Here is a 12,792-nt window from a genome sequence, read left to right on the forward strand (position 1 = left end):
GCTATTATTTTGAACAATACTGTATCAAACCCCGTAAAATTCTGAAAACGTTCATTTAGGGTTATACAAATAATTCTAAAATAGGCTAACAGTTAGCTAGCTGATGTTCTGTAGCCAATAGTAGGCCTAATACATTTAAAGTTTCTGCATGAATTTATTTTGGTAGACTATTCAAATTGACTTGTCCCAGTGAACAGGTGTCATCACCACCTTAACCCATCTCAGTTAAATTTTAAGCATTTTAATTGGTAAAAATGCTTTAATAATTTCCTCTGTGGCTTTTTGATGAGTCGAAAAATGTTTGTTTAGGCTAATTGGGCGATCAAAGAATACAGCTAGGGAAATTTTGAATCGTTAAACTGTCGTACAGTAATAAACCTCCTGAAATTCACCATAACTTTACTGAAGGAGAATATATTTGACCTGCAGACAGAGGGAGCCGTTAACTAAAGGATCGGTTAGCATCTGTCATGACGTGTAGGGGCAGCGAGAGAGCCGCGCGCGCGGCGAAGTTGTGCTCATCTGGCTATTCACACAGGAGCACACGCGCGCTGACTCTCACTGAGGAGTCCATCAAATAAAGCACCAGGAGACTCGGTCAAGCTATTTAGTTGGACTACAAGGGAGAAAGGCGCCACGAATGGATCGTACTGTTTATTTAACAGAGGATTTTTCTCATTTAACTTTGATTTGAGAATAATAAATCTTATTACCTGGCGCGCTTACACTAGGTTTTATTTGTCAACTTAAGATGGGATCGGGACTTAAGATGGGATGTAGTTTTTTCATTGCGCTACTTATATACATACTCGTACTGGGATGCAGAACCGAAAACGGGAATATTACCGTAGCGGTGATGCTGCCTGACAATCTGAAGTATTCGTGGGCATCGCCGCGCGTCCTCCCCGCGATCCGGATGGCGCAAGAGCAGATCCAGAAGAGCGGACTTTTAAGAGGACACACCATCAACCTCTTGAACTACAGCACAGAGGATTCCTCTGGTTCTTGCTCGGAAATCGAGGCACAGATTATCGCTGTGGACACAAAACTTTACAACAAACCAGACGCGTTCATCGGACCCGGTTGCACGTACTCGGTAGCGTCCGTCGGACGGTTCGCATCCCACTGGAAGCTCCCCCTGATAACCGCGGGAGGACCGGCGTATGGCTTTGATAAATCAGAAGAGTTTAAAACTATCGTCAGGACGGGCCCGACCACCACCAAACTCGGAGACTTTGTCAGTTATCTGCACTCCTATTTTAACTGGAGCAGTCGAGCGCTGATGATCTTCCACGACCTGAAACAAGACGATCGGCCTCATTACTTTCTCTCCGAGGGCATTTACATAATTCTGCGAGAGGAAAATATCACCGTGTTGGCTTTCCCTTACGAAGATCCGCCGACTTTCAATTATAAAGACATCATCACATTTATAAAAGACAACGGGAGAAGTAAGTTTAGATTCAGTTCTATAAAGATTTGATGATTCTGTTTAACCCACTAAAAAAACAACAACAACATTAATTGCAAAAGCCTGGTTCTTTTTTACTCCATTCCGATGGTATATTTCGGCCAAGTCAAAAATACAGAGACATTTCCATCTGATTTATACTGTATTCCACTAAAATGTTCAGTCAAAAACACAATATATAAATATAGCCTACATATAGCCTACATAATGTGTCCGTTTAACTGTATTTTTACCCAAACTGACAGTTAAGAAATTACTTTCATGTAAGGTTCATTTAGTAACTAGTTACCACATTAAACAGTAACATAAACCTTTTTTATTTGAAATGGCAATATATTTTATACAGTATATCTGTAAAATTCTGAATTCTACTATAAAGCTTTATTCATATAGAAATGATCTTTAAACTTTCAGTTATAAAAGATAAAAATACACATTTAGATTCAGTTTATTTTCATTGATGCATTTTATCCATCTTATTGGTAGGCTACTATCCTATTGTACATTATACTTAAAAGAAATAGCACATATGGGTATTACCTTGGAAAATACCTTATATCAAAATACCACAATATTACTCGGTTTTGGCCACTGTTATCCTTCCCGCCCACACACACGCACACAGTTTACCTTCTTTAATCAATACAGTGTATTTGTGTTATTGCCTAAAGCATCCCTCAATGGCAACCGAATTGATATTCTTCATCCAATGTATCTAAAATCTGAAGACTACAATGAGGCAGCTTTGGTCTAGGACTGACACCACCTGTGTTCCCCCAGGCTGTATTTTTGGCCTTTTGGTGCCCTGTGTGAGTTATTTACAGCACCACCAAAACACGAGGGCCTGCACCCTATTCAATGTTAATAAAGCAATGTAGTCAATGTCTTTTGACACCTTGTACAGTTACCTGCCAAACACTTATTTTTACAGTTATTAAAATTTCTAACTGAAACTTATTGAAATGTGCAGGCACAATTCGAAAGATGCTGTTAAGCAAAAAAAAAAAAAAAAAAGACATTAGAATAAATTAAAAACATTTTATTTATTAGTTCCTTATAAAACCACACATGTGCTGGTGTTTCAAACCAAAACTCCAATTTTCTTTTTCATGTTAATTGAGAATGATTCATGAGAGGGTTCTCTGTTGAACTTAAGGTGATACAGAGAACTCTTGAAATTAGTTATTTTCAAGAGTGTGGCTTGACTCTTTGTTTTGTTACAGTGCTTGACATTTTCAACCCTTTGAGCTGTCAAACACAGTTATTGTGGTGGAACAGCAATAATGCATGGAATGAGGAGAGCACATAATGTCACTGAAGTCTTTGTGTCTACACTCTGGATATTACTATCTTTTTTTTATTTAAGTCCCTGAAGATGCACACAGCAAAATATTTTAATGCACTTTTATTCATTTTTTAAAACATGTTTAATATTAAATAAGAAAGCACACAGCTGGCCACTTTTGGTGTGCGTCAGCACTGATTGTGTAACAATACCGAAGGATATGATGCATTAAGTCCAGATTTCTTAGATTTTGTTTATATGTGGATGTTGTAACAGGCCAAATGTTGTTTCTCTAAAATGATGATATCACAGATGAATAACTAGAGTAAATAATGTTTTATTTCACTGTATTTTGTGCTTTTAGACAACTAAAATTTTAGATGAGATTTCTCAGAAGAAGAAGCACTCAGTAATAAAGCAATGTTGCAACATATAAACATATTTTCACATTTAGACTTTTATATATCCCTTTCACTGTTGCTTTCTCATATCTCTAGGTAAATATAGAAAAATTAAATTATTACAAATAAATACACATAAAGTTGCCTTGGTCTCATAAACTAAATTTATGCATGGTGGAAAAAATTATTTTCACCCCTCCTGGATGTCAGATGTAGCTAAAGTTTTTGTTTCCAGCCACAGGACAGTTGTGAATTGATATGCAGTGTTTCTTTGACTGTAGAGCTGTACCCAAAAATTATGCTTTGCCAAGTGAAAGTTGCTAAGATATTTTTACTTTAAAGTAATTAGGCCATTTTTTAAAGTTAAATCGGGTGTCATGCATTGTATTTTTGATGGAGCACCAGTGTTGTATGTGCCTAGTTTCTGTGATGACAAATATTTGTTAAAGGAAAATGCCACCGTTTTTCCATATTCCACTAAGTTCTTCCCTCAGTTTAGACGAGTTGATACGTACTTCTCCCATCTCAGAGTGTGCATCAATCGCTGGAGCGCACGGCGCCACTATGCTAGCGTTTAGCTTAGCACCATTCATTCCTTTGGATCCAAACGGGGATGAGTTTAGAAGCCACCAAACATTTCCATGTTTTCCCTGATGGAAGGGGGAGGGGGAGTTTTCAGGAGTGATGATATTATTGCGCCGAGGGCGAAGTTCTGAAGTGAAGTGCTCTTCCACCATACATTGCAGTCATAATTTTTATCTGCTTAGAAAATTGGCACATATTATTTTGCATCACCATACTTACTCATGTAACTGTCTTTAAATAGAGAAAAATTTGAAGTGTTTGGTAGCTTCTAAATTAATCACTGTTTGGATCCTAAAGAATGAATGGTGCTAAGCTAAACGCTAGCATAGTGGCACTAAGCGCTACAATGATTGAGTGCACGCACTCAAACGGGAGAGGTACGTATGAATTTGTCTAAGATGAGGGAAGAACATTGGAATATGGAAAAAAGGGTGGCATCTTCCTTTTAAATAAAACTTGAAATACGGACATATTTAGGATACAACCCAGACACTGACATAAGCACAAAATATTTCATATTGATAAATGTATTATCTCCGCAGTGCTGCTTTTTTGATTTCAGTGACACATAAAATCAGTTGAAGATTTTGTCTGGTTTGAAGCTGAAAACAGCTGCAGCTGGCTGGCAAGATGCAGTCCATTCAGTATCAGAGCACATTTATTGGTTAGATGGTGCCACTGTTTCCCATTTTGTATTTCAGGTGCTTTAAATATGAGTCTGTGACCTCAGACTACTCATGAATTTGCAGCTTAGTTGTTTTAAAATGTCTGAATGATTCATGATTTGGAATTCCTCATAGTTTACGAAAAAGGTCTGCACAATATAAAAGGCTGAAGACTTTATATTTAGTCATTATAATGTTGCAAATACAATCATAAGAAGAATGTTTTCATGTTCTACGCTAATTTATGTTTTTATCAAAAGTGTATTTATGTGAGTTTGGGAGTATTCATCCCTTAGGCCATGTCCACATGTACATGGGTATTTTTATAAAGTTTTTCCTTCTTCCGTTAAAAAAAAAAAAAAATCTCTTTCCATATGAAAATGCAGAAGCATACTATGAAGCACTACGATTTTTTTCAAGCGCACGCCAAACCAACAGGTGGCAATATAATCTCAACTGTAAAGCCATGTTGGCCAATCAGAAGCCTGTTTCCAGTAGGCAGAGATAACAGCGCCTGCTCTGACGTCACAAGTCAAAATCCCAGATTTTGCTGTCTACACGCAACCTGAGTTTTTGAAAATCTTCACCCTGACAGAAGTTTTCAAAAATGTTCAGTTTCAGTGACCCGGTGCTGCGTTTGCATGTTGACAAATGCACAAACTACGTAGAAAAAGCTTGTGGTTTTAAAAAATACCCGCATTCATGTGGACAGGGCCTTAGTCTAAATAAGTCAGATCAATGACTTTAGTAGCTGAATCCACACTGTCATGGCAACACAAATCCATGTCTCCTAGTGTCTCCTTTGAACACACAAGCTAAAGGAAAGCCCCACACTACTTGAAGATTTAAACAAAGATGTATTTGTCATTTATAGCCATGACTTTGGCAGTGGTCGATAAAGAATACTTAGAATATTGTCCCTCAACATAAATAGATAAAAAATGAAAGAAGGTTGTATTACAGTGATGTACAGTTTTATACTATGCCCCCAGATTACTGCTCTTATCATAACCTCAGTCTGTCATGTTTGGTTTATTAGTGCTGTAGCCTATGTTTACTAAAGTAAGTACATCTCCAAAATAAGCGATATCATCAGCACATGACTTTTATCTGATAATATTTACCTTATCATTTAATTGTCTTTTGGAGCAGTTCAACATACCTAGATTGTTATGACATTTAACTACCCTGTTATAGTGTGTGAACATTTAGAACACTTTTATGGCTAATTGCATGCAGTTTCCATTTTACAGTTAGCTTGATTGGCTGCTCGCAGATCCTGATTAGCCATGTCTTGTACTCACTGGTAAGATGCATTTATTAACATATTGCAAAACAGCGCCACGTATGACCTTTTGTTCTGGATTTAACTTCAGTAATGTTCAGGTAATGGATCCAATATGAAATAAGCTTTTTTCTAGAATAAATTTAAATTCCAGAATACAAGCTGTGTCAGAGAATGTAGTGGATGTATTTGTGACAGATAAAACACCTGCTAATACGCACATGCAGTTAGAAACCTGACTTTTTCCTAATCCTATTCTGCCCTCCTTGACCCCATTTCTCACCAGTCTCAAAAATAAAAGGTTAACTGGTCATTAAAAAAATAAATAAATGATATAGAAAGTAAAAAAAAAATTAAGACTGGTGGTCTAAAAGCATATAAAGCTTAAAGGGTTAGTTCACCCAAACATGAAAATTAGGCTGCGTTTTACTCACCCCCAAAGCATTGTATATGACTTTCTTCTTTCAGATGAATCCTGTCTGAGTTATATAAAAAATGATCTTTGATCTCTCAAGTTCTGTCATTGCAGTCAACGGGTGCTGCCTTGCTGCAGTCCAAAAGAAGTGAAATAAAAAACAGCCCTCCATAAAAAAGTGTATCACACGGCTCCAGGATTGAACAAAGGCCTCCCTGTAGCAACTCAAAGCATTTTTGTAAGAAAAATATACATATTCTAAACGTAATAATCATTTTAATCTAGCTTGCGCCAACAGCTTTACACAGAACCAGTTATTTTTACAACAGTTAGCGCAAGCTAGACTCAAATGGTTACAAAAAACACGTCGATTCAATACAGGAGGCCTATGTTCACCCCCCAGCGCCATGTGAGACACTTTTTTTTTTTAATGGAAGGGCACTTTTTATTCCACGTCTTTTGGACTAAAGCAATGCAACACCCACTGACTGCAATGATAGAGCTTGAAAGATCAAAGACAATTTTTAATATAACTCTGACTGGATTCGTCTGAAAGAAGAAAGTCATATGTGACCCTGGACCCTGCACTCTTGGGGGTGAGTAAAACACAGTCTAATTTTTTTTTTTTTGGTGTACTAACCCTTTATGCATACAAACATTCATTAATTACATTGACATAACTATGTAATTATTAATAAGAACCCCCCAAAACCAACAATAAACACAGCAGACATTTACAAAATTGGATATTGAGTATTTTTGGTTTTTAAAATATTGGTCTTATATAGACTTTATATTTATAGATTCATAATCCATTTCAGATGTGTATAACCTTCAATGAGGATGATCATTTATTATTTTAATAATACAGCAATTCACAGTCTAATCCAGTTTGAACTGCTGACAATCTTAAAGTGTTTTCTGAAAAGTCATGTGAAATAATTTGCAACAGCATCTCAAAATAAGAGTGCTTTACATTCAAAGACATCAGAATGTGTTTCTCCCACTATTCCTCAACAAGTTTAGTTGCTTTGACCCTGAGGTCAGATTAATTCATGTTTTTGGATGTTGTTGTCTGTGCTTGTTCAGTTTGTGAACTCACATTCCATGCATTGATGAGATAATGATCCACCCTAGGCTGTGAAGTGTCATCACAAAACCTTTCTCCTTCCCTTTTTGTTTTTATACCTCTTTGTTGGATAGACACATAGCAATGAGACAGGAAGTGATGAGGAAATGGGATCAGAAAATGTTGTAAGCTGGATTCAAACTCGTATAACCCACATGAGCACCACAAGTCATTTTGTCAGAGCACATGCACCTTAGCGCTGGGCAATATGTAAAAAATATATTATCGATAATCAGCTTTATATTGTGATATTTGATAATATCATCTAGCCAAGCCCCACCTCCACTAGGCCACGCACACGCCAAGACAACATTGCCAACATGCACCATAAAAACACACCATGTTCCCCCCGCAAACTGCATGTCAGTTAAATATTGTTAATATATATGTTTTACACTACGTAGGTGAGCCAATGGATATCACACAAGCAACGTACAAAGTTATGCAGGTGAATGTCTTAAACTTAGAAAATGCAAGTAAAATCTTCTGGCATCTGACACTGCAGACGACGAGAGACAAATCTACTTCATGCTGATAACAATATTTTTATTTTTATTTATATTTATGTTTTAATTTACTCCCTTAATATTTCTAATGTGGTCCGAACATAATGAAAAAAAAAGAGAAGGAATGCATTTCATATTAAACAGGTTGTTTGTGAAAGTTGGAGCTCTTAAAGGCTTAGTGAAGGCCAAAAATTAAAATTAGAAAATAATTTACTTGCAGGGCTCCAGACTAACATTTGAGAGCAGTGGCACTAGGGGTGTGCATGGATAGTCGAACATTCGAATATTCGTTCTGCTCTAATTATTCGATAAATAAAAATGATATTCGAATAAAAAAAAAAAAAAAAAAAACACAGTTCACAAAACCTAATTTCGTCACTTTCTGTGATTCTCCATGGCATATTTGAAGATATGAAGAAAAAATAATAAATGAATGAATAAGGGGCCTTCATCTTGGCTGAGCTTTCAACGTTGTTACGGGAAAGGAAGAAGCTGAATGTTTAGTTCTTGTCACATGACCCGCGGTGCGCTTGCGGCATTCAGAAAAGTTGAGATGTTTTTAACTCGATGCGGTGCGGTATGCGCGCTCATAATGAAAGCGACGCAGTCGCCATCTTGGCAGCGCGTAACCGCGCGACTCTCCCGGATAATCGAAAATGGGCAAAAAGGCGGGAGCTGATTGCTGAAGCCACGCCCACCTAGCGCGATGGCATTGTCACTCAAGTGGCCACGCCCTTAATTATGCAGAACTTTAAGCCTTAATATAATTTAAACGGATGAGTTTTAAAAAAAAATCACCCCCCTCACAGTTGTCATGAAGGGCAAAATTAGCAATATAGACCAAAATAATTTTTTAAACCAGGCTGTAAACATGTTTTTTTCTGCTGTAAAGTTGGGCATTTTAACATGGGGAGTCTATGGGACTGACTCCCTTTTGCAGCCAGCCTCAAGCGGCCAGTTGACGAATTGCAGTTTTAGTCACTTCCTTATTGGCTTCACGAGAGAGAGCGTGAGGTTGCCGCGCGGTGGGAACAGTTCTTGCTGGAGCCATCCACCAGATGAGGATCCCATTCAGTGGTGAAACGAAAACACGCGCTTCACAAAACTTATTCGCTTAGCACACCGTTATTTGTGAGTCTGTGTCGTCAGAGTGCGTTTTCTCCGCGGCCGGCCTTATTGTTAACAGACTAAGGAGCCGACTTTCCCCCGATCATGTTTACATGCCCGTATTTACAAGAACATGTAAAACAATAGAAAAAAAAAGCAAAACAGATTTGCTGACAGTTTAAAAGTTACAAAGTTAAGTGTAGGCTATGTTCTAAAATAGCCTAATTGCTGCTGGCTGCTTTACGTTTTTTCTTTGTTCACTTTTTTTTCTTTGTCCACTTTTTTTTGCTTTTAATCTGTACTTTCGTTTGTTTGCACGCATTGTTAAATGTTTTCAGCTACAAAACACGATGTGTAATGTTCAAGCTTATTGTGTTCAAGCTTGTTCAAAATGACGGAAACAATAAATGTTGCTGAAAAATAACGTCTGTCTCATTAAACTTAATTTAAATAAACAAATATTCAAATATTCGTTTTTTTGTGAGCTCAAATAGTCGAATGTGATATTTGCGGAAAACGCCCATCCCTAAGTGGCACCAGCGTCACTAAGTTCTACAGAAGGTGGCGCCAGGAGCAGATTTAGTGCTGGGGGATGATAAATAATAATGGTATACAAAATAAAGATCATTTAGGTCATTTAATCATAAATTGTATTTATGAGTGCAGTTACTAATAATATTTCATGTTCATTTCTTGTTTATTTTTCTTTTGTTTATTGTTTGATACAGATTTGCCAGTAAAGCACTAAGCTTGAGTTAAGATGCATACACAATTTACTTTTGTTAAAACAGAATATATATATATATATATATATATATATATATATATATATATATATATATATATATACAGAAAATATATATCTTACAAGCTTATTAAATATACCATTATTTTTCTATCATATAGAACTGACCAACTTCAGTGATTACTGTATATGTAATTTAGTAGCAAATTTAACAATTTGTGACTTTTCTTACTTAAAGTGTGAAATTCTGACAAAATCTGTTTTCTTGATGATTTGATATTTTATAGTAGTGATTTTGTAATTTCTAAATATAAAGAAAAGGTAGAAATGAATAATTAATAAGCCAATAAGTGCTCCTCTGCTGCTGTCTACTGGTTATAATTGTGATTTTATGTACTTTTTTATTTTATATAAGTGTTTGTTTACCACAAAGTAGGCTATATTTTGGTCATCCCATTAAAAATAACATTCAAACTGGACCATCTTAGAGCTATAAAGTGCTGGAAACAGTTGTGTGAAATGCTTGAAAGTCTTTGAAAATTGCTTGAACGGGCAACGCGGTGGTGGCACCAGTGCAACCACTCACAAAAATTAGTGGCACGGGCGGAAAAAAGCATTTTTATAAGAAAAATATCCATATTCAAAACACAATAACCACTTTAATCTAGCTTGTGCTCACTGTTGTAAAACGGAAGCAGTTCCTGGGGAATGATGTACGATGACAGCATTGCCTCTTGGCTTATATCGAAATCCCCTGATTCTTCTTTACAAATCCTCGTTTTGTACTTGTAATTAGTGACTTGTAATTAGTGACCATTGTTTTGTTTTGAACTCTCCCCTGTGTTTCTGTGTGCATCACTTCTTAGTGGCACATTCGCAAATCTGACCTCATATGAGATTCCATCGGAACTGCTTTGTTTACAACTGTGAGTGCAAGCTATAGTTAATTTATTATGACATTTTGAATATGGATATTTTTTCTTAGAAAAACGCATCAATTCGCTACAGGAGGCCTTTTTTTCACCCCCCGGAGGAGTGTGAGACACTTTTTTTTAAAAGGATGCGTAATTTATGGCTTCATTTTCATTTTTGGCTAACTGTGCCTTTAATTTTCATTGATAACTGCAGTGTTAATAATTTTAATTATAGTGAGTGTAAGTGAGTGAGTGAGTGAAGTAACATACAGCCAAGTATACTGACCTATACTCAGAATTCGTGCTCTGCATTTAACCCATCCAAAGTACACACACCCCCTATAATTAATTGTATAATAAACCTGTTTTGAAATACATTTTTTTTAAAAACATTTTTAACGAGGAGTAGGCTAAAAGCCTAATCTTTTATTATGCTCACAGTGCGTGAATTATGAGGAGATGCACTATAAAGTTCACGGGACCTGCGCAAAAATCTCTCTATAAATTCCATTCCAGGGAAGACTGTGTGTTAGTGCTGCAACGGCGTGTCGACGTCATCGATTACGTCGACTACAAAAATACATCGACGTACGTGAAATGCGTCGACGCGTCACAGTTTTACATTGCGCATAATGGCGGCTTCTGCTCCTGGGAATGGAGAAAGTTGCATTCTATCACAAAAACAGAGACCACTGTTATCAAAAGTATGGGAATACTTTAAACAGAGGCCAAATAAAATGGTCCTTTGTTCCATTTGCAAAACCAATATGGTGCACAACAAATAAAGTATGTCTGTGATGGTGCGTGTTTCAAACATGCGTTAAAAGACGGCGCGCAGTTAGACAACACTCACAAACCACCGAGCTACCGATGCACAACGAACTAGCTCCAGATCTCTGGATTCAAGACAGGACTCTCGGCAGCATATCGTGCAGCTATTTAATCAAGGAAATGTGATTGTGTTAACTTGTAACCTGTGTTTACCTATTATGAAAATAAACCATAGCAGTACCCTGACTACATTTTATGGTTTGTGATGCTAAAGAACATTTCATGACGTCTCAGACAACTGTAAATTTGTGGCTACTGTGGTTTTATTATAAACGCTATCGTTAACTCATATTTGCCATAGTAAAATAATTTTCTTTGCCTCTTTATTTTTGTATACTGTAAACTTGGAAGTATTTTTGGGAAAAAAATGAATAAATGTTGAAATGTTATATTAGAAGTTGTACTTATTGTAGCCGCACTGGGTTGTACATAATAATTAACTCAAATGATATATAGGGAATTTGTATAATTAATCAGGAATATGATTAATATATCTCATATGACAGTTACACTAAATTTTATTGATTATGAAAAATAGCTCAATTGCATTCATCAATAACTCATTACAGGGCACTGTAATTTACTCATTAATATGTCAATATTCCATTCTTCATATCAATTATTGTGATATCTCTTACTGTAAATTACTGCAAATCAAACAGTGGTTTGTCCAGCAAACGGCCGTAAGATTAACTTATAAATTTTCAATAAAGTTATCACATCTTATAATTCAAGGATAAATATTCTCTGGCCATGAAAACATTATCCTATCATAATGATAAATTTAGTTTCTAAAAGTAAAGCTTGTATCTAGATCAGGCAATCATGGATTATATATGGGTTTTTAATAATTGAACTAATAATACATCAAACTACAAATCACTCAGAGTAAATACGCGAACTTTTTGTTAACAGCGTGCATGTGCTGGACCCTGGCGTGAGCGTGGTCTCTTTGTTCGTGGTTCAGGTCTTCCGGGGGTTGCTGCGGAATCGCGCGATATTTGAAAGGTTTAACAAGGCAGTGTTTCAGGATTCGTCTTCCTCGTGTGGAGAGGCGAATAGGCGAATAAACTTAGTAAAGAAAAGAAACAAAACAATGGAAACAAAAGCTTCCGAAGGAGCCATGAGAATGGCTGTCCTCTCAGCCCCTGTGCTGAGGGGGACGGCGATAAGAGCAGCGGGGAGAGATAAGAGGGACGAGCGGGAGCGACAAGGATCGAAGCAGGAGAGTAGCGCGTAAGAGAAGGTGGACCTTCCTGGGTTGCCTCTTATGGCTTAAAAAGGTTCACGCATCTGTTCGCGTGAACAACCAATGAACGTCCGCGATCTGAAGTGGGAAAAAGTTCCTTTGTCTCTGTGGAAACACCCACCCTAATAACTTAAGGCTTGTCAGATCTCAGCAGTGATATTCTAGCAAGTTCGTAATTCAAGATTAATAAATTTTTACAGACCT

At 36.8% G+C, this 12,792-nt stretch overlaps 1 protein-coding gene across 1 annotated transcript in view; it reads left to right on the forward strand.

Annotated features, from left to right (window-relative positions):
* The first annotated feature begins 526 nt into the window (after window positions 1-526).
* Window positions 527-12,792, forward strand: part of LOC127958866 (atrial natriuretic peptide receptor 2) — a 105,261-nt gene continuing 92,995 nt past the window's right edge. The window contains exon 1 of the mRNA XM_052557895.1: window positions 527-1,451. Coding sequence (XP_052413855.1) covers window positions 752-1,451 — 700 coding nt within the window. The 5' untranslated portion in view covers window positions 527-751. The remainder of the gene's footprint in view (window positions 1,452-12,792) is intronic.

This window comes from Carassius gibelio, chromosome B5 (genome assembly GCF_023724105.1).
Source record: "Carassius gibelio isolate Cgi1373 ecotype wild population from Czech Republic chromosome B5, carGib1.2-hapl.c, whole genome shotgun sequence".
NCBI lineage: Eukaryota > Metazoa > Chordata > Actinopteri > Cypriniformes > Cyprinidae > Carassius > Carassius gibelio.